At 35.0% G+C, this 19,505-nt stretch overlaps 1 protein-coding gene across 10 annotated transcripts in view; it reads right to left on the reverse strand.

Moving 5' to 3' along the window:
* Positions 1–19,505, reverse strand: part of CACNA2D3 (calcium voltage-gated channel auxiliary subunit alpha2delta 3) — a 493,098-nt gene that overhangs the window by 80,744 nt on the left and 392,849 nt on the right. For all 10 annotated transcript variants that reach the window (XR_005822833.1, XM_040568227.1, XM_040568219.1 and 7 more), the window contains 10 exons: positions 18,907–18,990; positions 12,648–12,719; positions 12,354–12,415; positions 10,508–10,575; positions 8,584–8,629; positions 8,337–8,434; positions 7,441–7,534; positions 5,704–5,799; positions 4,299–4,420; positions 3,654–3,734 (listed from right to left, as the gene is read on the reverse strand). Coding sequence is in view for 9 of the 10 variants with exons in the window: in XM_040568227.1 (XP_040424161.1) it covers positions 3,654–3,734; positions 4,299–4,420; positions 5,704–5,799; positions 7,441–7,534; positions 8,337–8,434; positions 8,584–8,629; positions 10,508–10,575; positions 12,354–12,415; positions 12,648–12,719; positions 18,907–18,990 (823 nt within the window). In the remaining variant the exon portion in view is untranslated. The remainder of the gene's footprint in view (positions 1–3,653; positions 3,735–4,298; positions 4,421–5,703; positions 5,800–7,440; positions 7,535–8,336; positions 8,435–8,583; positions 8,630–10,507; positions 10,576–12,353; positions 12,416–12,647; positions 12,720–18,906; positions 18,991–19,505) is intronic.

The following is a 19,505-nucleotide window of genomic DNA, read 5'->3' on the forward strand; positions in this document are numbered from 1 at the left end:
AAAACAAACTAACAAACAAACAAACAAATGTTGTTCATATCTAGTTACTTCTAGTAACTATAAATCATTTTCTACTGCAACCTTTCCATCGTGGAAACAACAGGCTGATGACATTCATACTAGGTTTCAAACTTGTACCATTTTTTATATGCTTGTTTTTATATGCTTTTTTATATGCTTGTTTTTCAAATCTTTGTATTTAGAAAGGTTCTTTGCAACTGATAACATGGATATTTGTTCAAATTAAGACTGTGATATAAATCTAGATTGATTAGATTGATTAGACTGATTTAGATTGATTAATGTTCACTAAGTATCATGCTGCTGTTCCATGGTGCAATACTAGAAATGCAGGCACATTTCATGGCCTTCCTATGACAAGTTTGCATACCTTTTTGCAACATGGACATGGTTTCACAAGAAAACAGGTTTGGTTGTGGGCTTTTTTTGTTTTGTTTTCATTCTTTTCTGGTTTTGTTTTTTGTTGTTTTTACTGTGAGAGTGGTCACACCCTGGAAAATGTTTCCCAGAGGTTGTTGCCCCTCCACCTGTGGTGACATTCAAAATCTGACTGGACATGGTTCTGGGCAACCTGCTGTGGATGATTCTGCCTGAGCACTGGGATTGGACTAGACGATTTCAAGAGGTTGTGTCCAACCTCAACTGTTCTGTGATTCTGTGATTCATGTATGTGACTAGTCTGTATCTTTAAAAATTGATTTTAAACAAAATTATAATGATGAAACAGTCACTTTCCCCACTTCAAATGGAAATAAAATAAATGGAAATGAAACCAAAATAACTGTACATATATAAATTCTATTTTGCACTCATCAAATGCCCATGCATTCACTTGGAAGTAGAGGTTCACATCAGGGTTATAACTCAGTTCAGTCATCATGCAGTATCAAATAATACAACACTGTTATGCTGAATTCTAATTCAACCCTTAGCATAAATGTAGTCTTTCATATGAGCATCAGAAGAGAGAATTCAGTCAGCCTCATTTTTAATAACTAGATTGCAACCTAAATTGAGACATCCTTGATTGACTGCTGTCTTCTTGCTCACTAAAAGTAATGTTGCTCTTACCTGACATCTTACCTTATATTCCAACCCTTGAGACTTTTAAGATTCATCTAGACAAGGTGTTAGACAACCTTGTCTAGGCCCTGCTTTTACCATGGAAGGTTGGAGCAGGTGATCTCTAAGGTCTTTTTCAGCCTGGGCTTTTCTGTTATTCTATGATCTCATGGAATTTCAAGACTTGGATGATTCTACAATTTTTAGATCATGTTTAGAAGAATAAAAGAATAAAATAAAAAAATCCACCATCTTTCATTCTCCTTAATGTTGTAACATGGGCAGTTTGAAGAAACTGATCATTATAATGTAAGCTATGTATAGGTGGCATGATAATAGAGAACACTAAGACAAAGAAATTTAAGCATAAATGTGTTTTCACTGCAAAAAAAACTGCTGTCAGTACTATTGTCTCTGCCTCCTGCAAATAAATTGAACTCTGTAAAAACAGTAATAAATATGCTGCTACCACAAATATATTAAAGCCTTATCTCCTTCTTTCACACTTTCTGTAGAAACTTGCATTCATTTAAGCAAAAACTCACAGTCTCAGTTGAAAGAGGCAGGAGGGATTTTCAAAAACAAATTACTTTTTTTTTTTTTCCCCCAGTAAGGAAATGCATTCTCACAGTGAACTGTCGTTAATAGTTACAGATGGTGAAACAGCAACAGTGACACTCAAGTCTTCTGTAGTAACAGTCTGTAGTCTCACTGATATTAGGAATTTTTGCCTATATTAAAAGGATTGAGTCTTCCTGCTTCCAATGAGCCATAGCATAGATTTGCATACGAAGTCTGTTATAATTGATCCCTTTCTACAAAAATAGAACCAGCCAAAAACTACAAAGAAAACAGGAGTGAAGACTTTGTAATAAGAGTTCGATTGAGTTGGATGCCCACCATGGGCAGGCCTAACTCAGGCCATTTTAACTAACTACCATTTTACAGTAATGCTCTATTTTCTCTTTTCCTGCTTTAAACTCTTGCAGTTATCTGCAATAAACAACATTCTAGCACAGCTTTATTTTCAGTCAAATCCCTTCCGGGAACAGAATGATTTTACATGGAATGTGTATCCCACACTGCTGCTTTCTGTAATCCACTCAGACCAAATAGTGACGAGGAATACCCAGTTGACACAAATTAAAATGAGATGTTTTGGCCAAAATGTGAACCTTGATGTAGGTATTTGAAAACATTATCCATAATCCTACTTTAGTCTCCCAAGTCTGGCACATACTTCAAATTTTGTCCCTTTACCACTCCTCAAATTACTGCCTCCAGATCCATTTTGCCTAAAAAGAACACTGTCAACTTTATTATAAAACCTAAAATTTGAAGTAGATGCTGTCAACTTTGTTGAAAGTTTTTTAATAGAAAAAATACAAATTTCATGGTACATTTACAATCTCAATTTAAAGAGGACAAGATTAATGCATGTACTTCTTTCTCTCTGAATGACTCTGACTGACTGATAGTTTCATGCAAAATAGTTTGTCCACTATTTGGTCCAACCCCCAACCCCATAAAAACTGAAAGCATGCAAACAGACTAGGGGGAAGGAAAAATTTTTCAAAGCATATTATTTCAAAATGCTTCATACCCCCCCAAAAAATCTCTAGTTCAGTTACTAAATGTTACAGAAAGAAAAGTAAAAAGCCAGATTAGAGGTTTCTGAATTACCTTGTATATTCTTGCTCTTTCAGGATAGTATTCGGCATATCTTACTGCATTTTAAATCATATTTTAAATATAAGAAGAGTGGGAAATGGTTCTTGCTTCATGTGGTAGCTACCCAATTTTCTATAAAACGGCTTGGTTTCTGGTATAATAAGCCATAAGGCTTCTCTAACTTAATTCCTACTTCAGATTCAGTAACTACTAATATCTAGAGAAAACTGTTCAGAAGAGCATCTGAAATTGAGTGAGCAACGTCCAACAATTAAAAATTAGTTATTTTGATTTTTAAATCTGTACATTTAATCTCTAATCTGTAGCTGCCAAACTTCACTTTATAGTCTTTAGGTACTGTTATACTCTTGGCTGGTAAACTGAAGAGCTTTGTTATCCAATTTATATTCTCTGATCAAATCACACCTCTGATAATCTAGGCAAACTGATCACTTGATATCATTTGTTACAGAACAGGATTTTCAAACCTGAAGATTGTATGGAATCTTTACACATCAGGTAGTCATTTATACCTCCTTTTCCTTAACATAATATATTCCAATCAATGATGATATAGAATCATGTCTTTTAAAAATATTTCACTGATAATAGTTATTATTTCTATTAAATCAAACTCCATTGCTGACAGAGAGTTTAGATTAATTGATAAATTCAATTAATAAAGAATCAAGATCTTAGGGAGAGGAGTCAGTAAGTGTTCTTTAAGAATTAAACATTTATGTCATGTAGTTGACTCTGCATCTTTCCATCCTCCTCTTTTCTTGTAAGATTATATTCCTACATTAAGTTCCTGCTAACTAAAATAGGAAGTGAAGAACATACACTGCTTTGAAAAAAATGAACAAAACAAAACACAAAAAAAACAACAACAATTTTACCTGCAACGACTGGGGATTTTCTGTCATCCAAAAGTTGAATAGCTGTACTGGCTGTCACTACATTGCTTTTGTTTGCTGTTTCTGCAAGGTGTATTAAGAAAAAAAAAAAAGAAATAAGATACTGCAAAATAAAGAAATTCAGCTTTCCACCCTCACCCCCTGGTTTGAAATAATTTAATGAATACAGTGCTCAGGAAATGTGTTAATAAGACAGCAAACCTCATAGCGTATGTATGCACACAATATACAGGCACTAGCATTTCAAAATTCCCCATCCCAACAAGCTTAAAACACTGACATGAGTAATAAAACTCTTGCCTTCTCTGCAAAAACTGGCAACAAAGGTGACAACTGGTAGGGCTTCTCTGTGATGTGGATACTTGTTCTGTTGGACTTGCTTACAATACTAGACTGTAAGTTAAACCTATGCAAATATTCAACAATAACTGTTACATGGCATCTTGGGTTTTCACTTTGAGCCCTATAGAAGATGAACCTGGTCAAGGGACCAGTAAACAAGCTGCAAATTTCAATGTACGTATTAACATTTGAGATTAACTACAGAGCCTACTCGGTATTGATATGTTTAGTATCTTTTCAGTATCATATATGGCTCAGAATGTAGGGTATGACAAAATTATAGACCTGTACTAAATGGGATTGAATAGACAAAGCTCCCAGGTATTTGCTCAGCAGCTCTTCTGTACCAGAGTGGAAAATGATCAGCATTAAAAATGTTCTCCTTGTCTTCAGCTGTCAGGAAATCTCTTGAGAAAGAAGAGAGAAAGAAAATACTTGTTTGTGGCATGCCGCACAGTAGTATCTATCTTTGAAAGACAAGAAAAAACAAAACTCATTCTTTCAGAAAAGAAGATGGTTTGGGACATTTTTCTAATGCTGTTTGTACAACAAAAGGTTAACTTTAGCCCCTAATAATGATTTGAGGCAGACTTGCAATTGTTTTTGTTGTGAAGGATGGAAAAAATAGTAAACTAAGTACCACTAAATACATTTGTACAGATATAAAATAAAAATGTTTAGTCTAAATTCTCTCTCAGAAGAATGCAAGAACAGTGAATTGTGCAATGTGAAAAAGGCAATGAAGGTTTGGTAATTTGCTGCCACTGACGTACGTTTTTAAGGAAAAAAAAAGTAATTAATAGTCTACTTTACAAAGAATATATAAGGGAGGTAGTGGACAACTACATACTTTATTCTTCAATGATCTCATGGAATACTGACAAAAGAAAGTTCCCATGGGGAAAAACAGCAAGTACAGTCTCAATGCCATTGTTCTAGTTTACTGTTTAAAAGTAAGAAATTGAAGTACTATTGATCTTACCTGTCAGGCTACTCACACTGCAGCAATATTTTCTGGTCAGATAAACATCATACAATTTTATATTCAATAAACAATTTATCATAAACATCAAGTACAGATTTTCTTTGACACGCATAATGCATATAGATTTGCCTGACACTATCAATCTGCTGCCTGGAAAAGGCATTAATTATCAGACCTGATTTTATAGCTCTCCATTCTAAGAAACCTCTACCTCCACTGCATAACATCTTCAAGGAAGCAAAAAAGGAAAGTTTTGAATTATGAGATCTCTTGATTATCCTTCTACCTAGTCCACATCTGTCACTTAGATTTCAACAGCAAAAAAAATTTGCAAAACAATAACATAAAAACCCTGAAAATGTCTAAGATATTTGTTTTTAGATGAGGTATTAAAAAAATGAAAAATCCCTTGGCACCTACAGATGTAGCATATCCTGAACTCTCCTCTGAATCTCCTCTGAAGAATAAAGATGTGAAGCTAACTCCAGAAAAGTGGAGGGAAAAGTAAATGTGTAGGATATAGGTATACAATAGCTCATTGTTTCAAATGTTCCAGTTGAAGAATTTAAAGGATCCTATTAAATCTTTCTAATTTGTTCTATGTATTTCATGCACTAGAGCAAAACCCTGGAAGAGACAGTAGATATGCTTCCTAAAATAAACATTTTTTCACACATTGTTGCCAAGCATAGCTTTGTTACTTACTGATTAGTAAGCTGTTCTGGACCCACAAACAGGTTGATACGAGATAGTCCAGTCCGTGTTCCAAGGAAGGCAACTTCCACTCCCTTGTCAGAATTTCTGAAATAAAGCAGAACACAAACAAAGATAATGGTTCCAGGCAGTAAATATATAAAGCTATGTTACCAGTCACAGAAGATACAAGTGTACACAGAAGATACAAGTGTATTTCTTAGAAAGATAGTTTTAAAATTTTTTTGTTTGTGTGTTTGTTTGTTTGTTTTTTTACTTTAAAGTCAAATGTGCTTTGGCAAACATACAATGTGGAAATGCTATTTAGACCAAGAGCAACTGAAAAGTAAAAGAAGGTAAATTTGGCAAGATTTGGGGGATGGGATGACATGGAAGCCAGAATAAAAAAGGGTCAGCATAGGTACATAACAACCATTTGATAGCCACTGGCACCAAGTGACTGAAGACAAGCAGGAAATCCAGATCCAGCTCCCTTTCTATTCAACATCTCTATGGTACATCTACACTTCAAGCCATAGGTGTGTGATTGTTGCTTAAACATGCAAAAACTAACCTAGATTTAAACCAGCCAGCTCAGAGTCAAATGTAGCTGCCATCAGGACAGGTATTTGCCTCTAGACCTTAGGAAAAAATGTGGCAGGTAGGTCAGGCTGAACCCTGTTGCTGCATCACTAGCTACAGTACCAAGGTAGCTGCTTTAAAGAAACTACTTGTTTGGGCAACAAGAGCTTCAGATATATTATCACAAAATGTCCTGTCTAATTAGCATAAATCAGAATATGAAAGGGGATCAAATGTCTCCCACTAGTATGTCTCCACAGATGTCTTCCTTGTGTTTACTGGATCTGTTGTTATTTCATTGTGTAGGAGGATTCCTAGAAACCTTATGCTTCTATATAAATTCATTGGTGCCTAGAGTATATGAGCATGCAATAATTTTCTATCTTTATCTTCTGAGAGGACACTGGATAATCCTTAGCTCAATGAAATAGATCTCACTGCATCTGATTTTACTCATTCAGTATGTTTTTTCGACAGTATCATTTTTCATGTAACTTTAAAAAAAAATTATATTCAAATTTAACAAAATCTAATCAGGATAACTCCCAGAATTGCCTTTCAGCAACAGTATCTCATGCAAAATGCTAATCTTAACATGTTTTCTCTAATACATATAACATCTTGTTGCTTAACGCTTAGCTCTGGAAAACTAAAAACTAAAAATAAAAATAAAAAAGAGGATTACAGGAATGATTTATTTTACCAGGGCATTTTTTTCTGTATATAATTTGTTCCAAGATAAATTACCAGTTCCGTAAACAATTTTTGTAAATTATACATTAAATTCCTCAATTATTCTAAACAGTTTGTTAGAAAGTCACAACTGTGTGCTGTGGTTAGTATACAATTACATTAGTTATACTGTAAAATTTGAGTAACCTTAAAACTAATCATCATGATGTACATACTACAAAAGAAACACTTAATACTGAATCAAAATTAGTGCTAGTTAGGGTGAAATGGTTAATATATTTATTTCATGCATTTTAATGTAGTTGAAAAATTAAAACTCTTAGGCAAATAATCAGAAAGGGACTAGAAAACTGATGCAAATAATTCTTGCTAATCTGACAAAGCATCAGAATTTGCAAGGTATTTAATCAGTTCTTCAACATAACTATTAAAAACATACCCATAATTATAATGGCTGATACAAAGCTTACTTACTCCGATTTATTTAAAGCTAGACTGGTCCAATAAGCTTCAATTGGTGCAGTCACCACTGCATCAAACAGAACTTCCTGGATCAATTCTTTGTCACCTATTACGTTATAGTAAAATCAGTAAACATATGTGCATACAGATCTTTTTTTGTTGTTAGATAACTAGACTTTTGTTTTTACGCTAAACTCTATTTTGTCTGTGATGTACATTCAAACCTTTTGCAGTATTAAGCATTTACTATATTACACGGTGTTTCATTACAATGTAGTTTATATAAATCTATATAGTTCCATTGCCAACAATAATTTTTGGCTAGAAAACACAAAAATGCATTTTCCACTTCATGTAACACATTCCTGTATATATCTCATGCTCGCATTTGCACAAAAAATAAGGCTAAAACAATTATGCCTACTAAGTCACACTAGCTCTGTTTCTGCAAACATCTCAGAGAAAATATATGCTTATCCACGTGTTTTTTTCATTCAGCTTTGCAGTTCAGAAATGCTAATTTTATACATATTCTCCCTAAAACACTGAGGAAATATCTGGTATATTCTTCAGAAGAGTCATTCAAGGCTTGATTCAGACCAATCCTGTTTAATTTATGAAACCAGATGGAATGATAACATTGCATAGCTACAACATCTGAACAGAACCTTGAATATTTGGTTCAGGCATATTGTTTACCGTAAGAATCAGAAAACATCAATATTTTTTATTGATACTCTGGAAAAAAGTTCAAAAGCAAACGAAATTGCAAAGTGATATCAGCCATGCAAGCCAATCTCAAGTTATCAGTGGTTAAACTATGTAGCTTTCAATTTTGTAGAAGGTGCAGTATAACAGTTTTTAGCTAGGATAATGTCTACTACATATATATTTAACAAAATACTTGCATTGGAGCAATGGCTCTTTTCCTGTGAGGTATCGTTTAATCGCTTCTAACTGAGTCATTTGACGGTGTTCAGGATGCAAGTCAGTGTTGCAATAGGACCTGAGAACATGTTGTCAAAACATTAAAATGCTAATATGTGTAAGCATGATCTTTGTCTTTGAACATAAAGAATTGGTTTCAGCAAGCACAAACAATATGAAACCAAGAAGGGTAACAGACACCAATTTCATGCTTTGTTTAAGGCTTACCATTCATCTGCTAAAGATACATCAGGGTGTTCTAAATCATGTAAACCTGTAACAGGAATAATAATGGTTTATTTAGGGAGCAGTCTGGGTAACAGATGGTTATTAACATACACTCCATAACATAAACCCTTCCCTTCTTGGAAAGTGCATTATTACCACAATATAATAAATCACAGTAAACTATGTTCAAATACACTTTAGGGTCTAACAAACTGGCAAAAGCCAACTAAATCAGATCTAAAAATGAAAAGGAAGGAAAAGTTTTGGGGTTTTTATTCCTGATAATTTTTAACTCATACAAATTGCTCACATGATATATTTGAAGTTTAGAAGAAAACCTGAGCAAAGAGAAATGCACAATGGTTAAAACCCCTCTTATTCATACTCCCTTGTTCTATGTGGCTAGTAAAGTTCTTTACGCTAAACCACATATTTCTCTTTTCTCAGGAGTTTTTCTCTCTTTTAAAAAATATTTCATTAAAAAAACAACTCCTCCCAAAAACTAAGCACAAAACCTATGAACACAAACTGCAATTTACTGGATTGTTCAGAATAGGTTTATTGTTCTAACACGTCATGCAGATGCTTGTAAATAAGAACTATATCATTAGTTATACGGCACAATAAAAATGTACTTTGGCAATTTTCAAAACTCTTAAAGCATGTATCAATAGACAATAAGCAAACAGGATTCAGAAGGCAGGCTCTGGGTTTAACCCCCAGAGTACATACTATGTAAAGATAGACCTATGGTGGTTAAGGAAAACAGGAAAGTCAAAACTAGAACCACAATTATCATCCTTAGAGAGGACAATAATGTGTCAGTGACAGAGGAACAATGAAGGAAACAGTGGGAGAAAAGGTTATAGCTACATCGACTTCTTTGGTGATGCATCCAGGAGGAAGTATCAGACTGGCTGGTAGAAATGTATGGCTAGATTAAAGAAAATAGATAAGAGATGTTGGGAACAATTTGGAGAGCAAGTTCCAAGTCTTCTGCTGTCCTCTCCTTCTACCTAGAAATTTATTTTTTTATTCAACTGCTTCATAAACTACAAAGCATTTCTTTTTACATTTCTGCCATGAATAGAAACATATTTTTGTTGCTAGCATACAGCTGAAGAACGAAGACCTAAAAACTTAAAATCATCAATGAAACAAGAAACAGAATTGGAAACAGAGACCAACAGAGACTTCAGCATAATATCAGAAAATATTCCTCTCTTGAACAACTTTTTCTCTGCAACTCCTAAAACTTCATCGCCTCACCGCGCACAGCTCCTCCACTGGGTACATACACCATGCACAGACTGAAGCCAGCTAGCAGCTCCTGCAGACCCCTTTTGCCTAATCATCCTTGCAAAATGCCTCTGTCCCCTCTTCATCTTCATGACCCTTAGATTTTGGTCTTGTTGCCAAACAATTTTATCACCATCCAACAGTTGACTCCTCCACACGTTTTATTTGCAGACTTACACCCCCACCCAAAAAACAAAAACAAACGAAACAAACAAAAAAAAAATAAAGCAAGAAGGGCCTTCCGCCTCATTACTTTTACTATGACTAGATAGTTTTAGCTCTGAAATGCTTAAAAATGTGTAGCGTGTGAGCAAAAAAGCCATAGCTATTACAGGGCTCTCGGTGGCTACCTCATTCAGAAAATATCACAAATAATTAACTTTAGACTATGAGTGGTTTTCTGGAACATTGAGAGAGGAGGACAGGAGATGATGCTCATCTAAAGAAAATTCGCAGTCGGACTATGTTTAATATAAATGAGGAAAAAATCCCATGAAGTAGAAGATCTAAAAAACAAAATCTAACTCCCTTATGGAATCTGCAGAGAAACATACAAGCTTTAGGTCTACCACATCAACAATTAAACTACTGTGTCAGGAATGTGACCAGGTAGAGAGTATCTTACCTTCTTCTACAGTTACATTCCCTCTGAAAAAGTATTTTCCATGTCCTCTAGAGAGAGCCACACCTAAACTGTGCAGAGAAATAAAGCGGACCTTGAAATCTGTGACACAATAAAAGACATTCAGAGATATTTTCATTTCTAACACTTCTAGCTAGTGTACTCCAATTAACTTCAAAACTGTTTCCAAGTCCTCACTGATCATATTTATTGTTCAACTAGCTGTTTCAATGCTGGTCCAGTTTTGATGTTCCTGCAACAATTAGCTGTATTTATGTTTGTTTAGAGGTGCAGTAAACCCTTATTCTCTAGCAAACTAATAAACGAGCCCCTCTAAGCTTACTGCTGTTCTCCCAGCATGACATTTCTTCATCTGAGCCTCGAATATGCCCACGGTCTTACAACGACGGAGACAATTTTTTGTAAACCAGACTGAGATGTTGAGAAACTACATAAATGTGGCAATCAATGGAGCTACTGAGAGGAAAAGATTTCATATGCAGCAACAGCAGCATGATTCCTCTCAGACCTTTTCTGCTACTCACATTTTTCTCTAGTTCAATGTTTTTGCACTGACTTTAGCTTCGTAAACTTCCACAGTTAAGTGCCTTATTTTGCATTGGTTTTCAGTCTACCATTTAGACTACTCAAATTTAATGAACTGGCTGAGGGATCCGTGACTCTTCCTATTGAATACATACACAGAATACCTTTTGGCATTCATTCATCTAAGGTTAGTAACCTGCCAGTAATCAGTATGACTGAAAATACATGGGCTGATACTTTAAGTACACGTAGAGGCACCAAGTTCAAGAGCACACATGCTGCAATGAAAAGCTCAATCTGGAAACCGGCTGAAAGTAAACATCTTTGACATTACAGTGTATATTTTCATAATTGCTGCCCCTGCTGTCTTCCTGAAGCTATACACTCATCCTATCTATACTACATACAGACCATGCTGAAAAAGGCAGTACAGTTTTCCTATATTTCTGCCCTAAGGATCAGAAGTCACACTGCATGCACATATGTAGCCCCACATCTGTTTACTAAATGGGGTAAGAATGACATTGCCACAAAAATTACACTGAGTTTTACCACCCATGTGTGGATTTTAGCAAGAATAAACACATGCATCAGAGATGACAGAAATGTGCCTATATTTTCTCTATGCAAAAATGTAGCTCAAGTGTTGTGAAGAGGTTCCATTGAAGAAAATTTCAGTTGAGTATTACAGCTATCAGCCTCCTGCTTTAAGCATAGGGCACAGTTAATATTATTTTATTAATGGATTATTTCTAACTCAAATATGAGCATTTGTAAAATGACTTCTTGTCTTTTTTGGTTTTGCTAAAATACATGTCAAAATAACATGGCTGACTTGCTCAGTTTTAGTTACACAAATACACTCTAGGTAGTTCAGAGAAAGAAAATATCCAAACCTCAAATTGGAAATGAAATACTATCTCATTTTACATTACATTTTGTTGTGGAAAAAATCAAAATGGGGCTCAATATGTAATTACTTAAATGGATTATAGTATTTATAGCTCTCTAAGTACTTGCGAAAGCCTTTCGTTCAATGTAAACCTCAACTGAATATTTTTTTAATGAAACGAAAGCCATGACAAACACTGCAAGTTTGCCTGTGTGAGCTTGCACAAACTTTCCATCCCCGGAAAAGCTGAAAGGAATGCTGGTAAGCTTCTTTTCCTAGCTATTTTCAGCATTGTCCAGGGATATTTTATTGTCAGCTTTTGCTGATGAGCTTTTAATGAATTCACAAGCTCTGTACAAATGCAAGTCCAATGAGTCTGATGAAATGGCCATTTATTATGGTCGGCTCTACCTGAATGGAGTACCCTTGATGTCTGTATAATAGTAGTCATTTGTCATCACCAATACCCGTTTCTAGATTCAGAACAAGAAAGTCAGAAGGGGAAGGGGGAAACAGTTAGTTTGCTATAAGAAATGTATAAAAGATCAAGTGTTTAGTCAGTGATAACAATTACAAGCAACGTATACATTCAGTGAGTGAAAAAATATACCACGGTGAATCATATTTATGGTAATCAATCTTAAAACTTGTAAAAAAAAGAAAAGTAACTGCTTGCTTTATACTCAGTTGGAAAAGTATTTATACCCCTTTGTCCACTGTCTTTTTGACTTCCATGGAGAACTTCCCTGTTTTCCGATTCACCATTGCATTTCGGAGCTGAAATGAAGAAAATGTGTGTCAAATCCTCTATCTGCATTTTCTGTAATTCTTTGAGCTTCTTGTTACATTCATTTGGCTTAAGTAGTACCGTCTCTTCAGTTTTCATAGTTCTGCTGCATACTGAACAAACCCCTTAAAGATTTCATGATAGTCTGTAAAGGCCAAGACTCCTGCCACAAAACTTTAGGAAAGTTGCTGAGGTATCTAAAGCAGGAGCTCTCAGCATCCTTCATAGCAAAATAGCTCTTCATGTAGTAATCTGGATCTTATGTGGGAAAGACAGTGTAAGTGACAACCCAACTATTATACAGTTTCTACAGAGGAAGGTTAAAGACTGGGTTCGCATCTGGATTTGGTGTCTGAAGTTAGACCAGTGCTCATTTTTTAAATACATCACAATCTTACATACAATAACAAAGCAAAAAAGATAAAACCCCATTTACGGCACTATTCATTCTGCTTCAGCTTGATCCTCTAATGTTGGGCTGCATCCCAAACTACCCCAAGAAACTACATCCTAACTGCATCAAAAATTAGAACCAGCAAAAGCATGACAGGCCATTTGATCGCTAACCTGTTACAATGGAAACACACAGCTATAGTGCTCTGTGATTCACTCTGGTGGTCCACTGGTGTCTGGGCACCCCTCGCAAGCACTGAATTTTATTTCTATAATAGGAGCCCTAAGGCAGTCACAGTTCTAAGAACTGGCCTGGACCTCTCCTTCTCAAAGAAGTACAAAATAATTTTTAACACCCCCTCCAAATTATGTTTCATTAGTATATAAACCCCCCAAAAAAATAACTTTTAAAGAGAGGAAACTGAAAGCTGCTAGGGAAAACAGAAAATAAATAAAAAAGGGTTTATACACAGTGATTTACCTCCCACTCTTCAGGTTAAATCTGTTTCTTTCTGGATTGCCAGAAATGGTACAGTCCCCTGTGATTCTGAGAAGGTTCCTTCCTGAGCTGAGGCCTGAAAGGCTTATCCCTGGGCCTTTCAGTAACTTTGCCTCAGTTTCTGCATGAGTTGAAGGCTCCCAGATCTGTGCTGCAAATCCCTTAGACATCAACTCTACAATGCCATTCCTTAGCACACCTGTTCGCTCCCTAAGAAAGTAGAACCTTCCTCCCAAAGGATGCCAGCTGGCACAGCCTCTCCTTTAGGGGAACATGCCATGGTTGCCCATCAGGGCTATAGGCCACAATCCCATGAGGTGTATATAGCAAGGAGCACAGTCTACTCTGCCACAGCTGGTCTGAACACAGGGGCTCTGGGCTGAAATTGAGATATGACAAGACCCGGCTTCTGAGAAATCCTCAGTGTTAGTATTTTGAATTTGTCCATCGATCACTTCAGGACTTTAGGGGAGAAATGAGAAAGTCATTGCTTAGCAGTTATACCATCAAGATATGGAAGTATTTTATTTGAATTCAGTTAGATTTAGGTGTGGTAGAAGCAACTTCTTTTGCTTGTATTTTTAATTAATGGCCTAGTACAGAAAGTTTAAGGTGGTTGTATTGGGATATCTTTAATTACAAGGTGAAATTGCCATATTAGTGAGATTTCTTGTGGTTAGAAGCATCTATAAATCTTTCACAACAGTAATTTTCATTGCAATAGAAACCCTCCATTGCTGCTAATTAATTCATACTCCCTCCTCAGGGATATTGAAAATGCAGGAAAATATAAATGAAACAAACATTTTTGTCTCTCTTCTATTGCTTATCAATCTGAACAGAACTTATTCTTAAGAACAGTGTTCTTGCAGAATAAGTATCTCCTTTTCTTCTGAACCTCTTGCCAGATTTAGCAATTCAGTCAGATTTTAATCAAAATTTGTGAAGACAGTCATATCAACGCACTCTGTAGGCTTTTTGAAGCAAAAGAGTATGAAGCAAAAAGAGCATGCCCAAAATTGCCAGTGAAATATCTGGTTTTATTTTCATGACATGGCTGACCTATCAAAAATTGCAAACTTTGCAGCTCTTTAAAATTTAATTCTGGGGCATCTACATTTGAATTAATAACCTTACTCTTCTGTAAGGGATTGTAAGAGGATAATTTTTAGCTGGAGGCATGTATAAAATAAAGCATATATTTTACTGTCGATTTTTTTTTTTAACAATACATAATGGGCAATTCTGGAAATATTTTCCCATTTTAAGTTTTGTGGTTTTGGACTTGCAGAGCTGGTCTTAATTAACCATCTACTTTCTAAAATTTACAGAACAGTTCCATTTATCTTTAACATGGTTTTCATTTTTCTCCTATTGGTGCCTGCAGTTGTCTGAGACCCATTCCTCCCACAAGCCTCAGGCAAGTCATAGATTTACTAAGAGGGCCTCCAAACTCTCAGTAGTGTTTAAGATCAAGTCTGCATGTGGGATTTAGAGTTTCACTTTTTTTTTCTTTCTTTTTTTTGCTTGCTGTGATTACATTTCTTGGCTTTGTAATCTGGTTTCTCAGCTCTTCTGCAGTTTCATCTTCCTTCTCAAATGCATAAAATAAGTACTGCCTCAACTGGCTTCAAGCCTCAAAATATTCATTCTTGGTCTTTTTTTTTTTTTTTTAAAAAAAAAAAAAAACTTTATTCAGCTAGAAATTATAGTAAAAGAACTTTAAGAAGTGAGTTAATGAGAAAAAGGTTTCTATCCAAATTGAAACTTCTTGTCCTTCAGTAGTGCATATTTCCAAATTTTGCTGGAAGACACTTTTTCCCCTATTATTTTTTATAAGCTAGTGTTAAGCTTTCTATTTCTAATAAAATACCGTAAGAGCAACATGGCAGGTACTGTAACCTGGGAAATGAAGTGATGAATATATATCTACACCAATTCTATTTCATGGTGAAAAAAAAATCTAAACTTAGTTCTGCCAGCTTTTCCTTATTGAATCACTGGAGAAAAACTATTTCTTCACATCTTTAGAGTGATACCTATTGTTACTTTCAACTAAATGTCTTCCAATCAATTGCTAACAAGCCAGTTTCACTGCTATAATATGAGATCATTCTATATTCTTGGAAAATTATGTAAGCATTAAATTAACATGGTAAAAAGTGAGAAACTGTCTTCAGCTTCCACAGAAGTGTTTCATGGGAGAAAAATATACCAGTAGCAGTGTAAGTTACTAAAAGCAGCTCTATGAATACATTAATTCTTTCCCTCTACAGTTGAATAAACAATGCTTTACTACTCAAGCTTGGAAAAAATCAAGAACATCAACTCCAAAGCCTTAGGTGAAACAGAGCCACATGTAACTCTCAAGTCAATATTTTACTTCACAACATATAAAGTCTCCCAAACAATTTTTACCATTTTCACACAAAATTAACAGTATCAGGGAAGTGCCTATTCAAAAGATTAACAAAAATAACACAAACTTTTTGTACACTTATTTGGATCCTCACATCAGAAAAGTTGCATAAAAAGACAGATTTCATTACAGTAACATACAAAACGTCTTTCAAGTTCCAATCCCCCTCTAGATTTAATGCTAATAAGATTATCAACTCTTTAGCACCAAAAATCTTTTCTTTCAAAGACCCTTCTCTTTTTTTCTGCTTTTAGTATCTCTGACTATATGCCTCTCTGAAGGTCTTATTAACTTGGTATAAATATCTGACTTTTATAATACTTCACAAACATGAAAAACCTGTAATGATACCAGGCTCACTTTTAAAAATACCTGAAAAAATATGATTTAATGTTGCTTTTTTCCTGCCCTATTTCGATATTTAAATGTCCAAACATATATGGCATTGTTAAATTATTAGGACAACCTTCTGAACATTAATAACTTTTTCTACAATATTCAACATGTTCTTTTTTCATAAAACAGTGGGTTGCTAACCATCAAACAGCAAATGAGTATGCTATTACCAAACCTACCTATTGGGGGGATTATTTATCAGAGAGTATCTGCTTATTCAGACATACACTAATGAATTACAAGCATTTACAAGAATTATGACACATTTGTACTACATATGAGTATTGAAAATTGTGTTTATTATTGCTCCAAAGCTGCAATAGCACATCTATTTTCTGTTATGTATTAAATATTTCTCAAACTTATTATATGATTTACGGGTGTTTTGTTGTTGTTGTTGTTTTTTACCATTACCGAGTGGGCAGTGGACTTGGATCTTTCCTACTAATGCAACGCTCAATTTAGTTTGTTTGTAATGTAGACTAACATTTTTCTTATTCAAAATATGAAACAATTGGACAGACTTTGTTTCTGTTATAATTAAGAAATGCGAACATTTTTTATTTTTATTTTTTAAGTGAGTGGGAAAGATAAATTTTATGCACGTATCTTTCATCAAAATGTGAAATAAAACTTTTTGCATCCTTTGGATTGGAAAAACTCAAATTTTGCTAGAAATTTACAAAACATCAGACAGACCTTAGGGGTCTCAAGGGAAATACTTAGAAACTGCTGAATTTGAATTTTTTGCTTTCATGTATATTCAGATAGAACACAATTACAAATAAAATCTAATTTTCAATGACAAAGAAATGGTTCAACGTTGCATTAAGTGAACTACTGAATTTCTACTAATAGATGATTAAATATGAGTGATTGAAACTGTAAAAATTAAGCAGAGAAAGTATTGAAAGAAATAAAATGGAATAAAAACAAAGAAAAACAAGACAAATTCATGAAGGTTTAAAAGCTGTATTTAACTACAGCAATAACATTTGAGAGAAGAACTTTTAAAAGGTCATTTTAAGAGGAACTGATTGTGTAACATGCTATCAAAGATAAGAGAAAAGATAAGCTATAAAGTCAACCTGATTGCCAAGATTATAGAAGGCTACAGAACATGAAAATCTACTGAGGAAGGCCTAAGTAATGTGTGCATAGAAAAACATGAAAAAATAGACAAGAAATACTCCAACACAAAAGTTTAAACGAGGAGGTAAGATGGTCTCCTAGGAGAGGATGGGGACCATCTATCACCTGATGAAACAGCCATTGCTAAAAACGTAAATGAACTGTTTCACTATTCACAAAGGGAGCAGGGAGAGGGAGGAAAGGTAGATAAATTTTTCAAGGGAGAAAGAAGATATAGACTTATGTCAGAACAGGGATCAAGAAATTAGTACATCTGAAGACCGACAAAACTCCAGGGGCAGTTGTACGTGATCCATCCCAGATTTAGGAAGGATCTGACAAAGTAAATATGGGAATCTTCAGTGGGTATATTCAAAACCTCTCTGGAAAAGCAGAGATATGGGGGACTCGGTATTGATATTTCAGAACGGAGCTAGGAAACATCTATGAAAAATATAGACATGCAGTCGTGACTTTGGCAGTAGGGAACTTATGGGAAAAACTAAATTACAGGACAGAAAGGGGAACACCTGGAAAGTTATGATTTAATTAAGGACAGTCAGCATGGATTCACACAAAACGAATCATGCCTAACAAATCAGATTTATTGAGGAAGTAACAGAAAGACCAGGCAAAGGTTAAGCCATGGACATAAGGAAAGCTTTTGATACAGTACTACAGCAAAGGCTAAGCCTGCAAGGTAAGGATACGAGTGAACCACAGAGTAGATGGAGCACTGAAAAATGAATTTACCAGAACAGATTGTGTGCATAACACCTGATAGACATAGAATGAATGCTTCTGCAGCTACCCATATGACTAAAATTAGGAGTTCGGTGTGAATCTTTGATATTTGCATTATGAACAGAGGTCAAAGAATCTAATTTGTTTATTTATCTGATTTTGTACATTAAGGAAAACAACTCTAATTATTTCCATTAAGGAAAGAGGGATCTCATGAAGAGCAGTTAAACACCTTCTTTCATTTCTGAGTTTCAGCAGTTGCCTGGACCAGCCCGACAGAGATATTCTATTCATTTCTCTAGTGCTCTTAGCTACCCAGTAAAAATACACGATGAGATGCATGGAGCACACAAGCTGGGTGATGAGTTTTACCCGACAGTCTGTGTTAGCAGTGTATGTACACACACATCTAAGTGAGAACCAAGATGAAAAAAAGGAAGGTTATAAAATTCTGAACAAACTAAAATGGGCTACTGGCTTTTCCCTTCCTGGGACCAGTAAAGTGGCCACTCCGATGACTGCTTGAACAGTTTCCATGTACAGTTGTGGGATGCAACAGTGACTTTTGACAGGGTTTTTAAAACACATCGCTTACCACATCATCTCTGTCTTCCCACTCAACCTCAGAAAGATCCACACTACTGTAGTTGGGCTTTCTTCGTTTCTTCCCTTCTTCATACTGGCATAAAAAAAAAAAGGGTGAAACATTTAACACATTGTTTTGCTTGCACATTTTGTATCAGAAGATTTTTTTAAATTTGCTGGATATATATGCTGATTGTATGCTATATGCTATAATACTACAAATAACAGTAGGTAGCTTAATTCATGTAAGATGAACCATATTGCTACACAAACATTGTGAAGTAAAAAAAAACAAACAAATTCATACACGATTATTTGCATGATCTCTTGCCATATTACAAAGCTGATCTTGAAAGACACACTGAGAAGTCAAACTCAGGAGTTGTACCTTTTTCTTTTCATATGGAAACTACATGAGACCTTCCTCTTGTAGTTTATGTTAAATGTCTCAAACTAGCTCTTTCAGCTGTACAGGAAGTTATATTTACTATAATCTTATCAAGAAAATGTTTACACATTTCTCTTTAAACAAGATAAGATGCAAGTCTTGAGAAATGTGGTGTTAACATTTGCTGATACCATATTTTATCTACAACTTCATGAGAAAAA

Source organism: Cygnus olor, chromosome 10 (genome assembly GCF_009769625.2).
Source record: "Cygnus olor isolate bCygOlo1 chromosome 10, bCygOlo1.pri.v2, whole genome shotgun sequence".
In the NCBI taxonomy this organism is placed as follows: Eukaryota; Metazoa; Chordata; class Aves; order Anseriformes; family Anatidae; genus Cygnus; species Cygnus olor.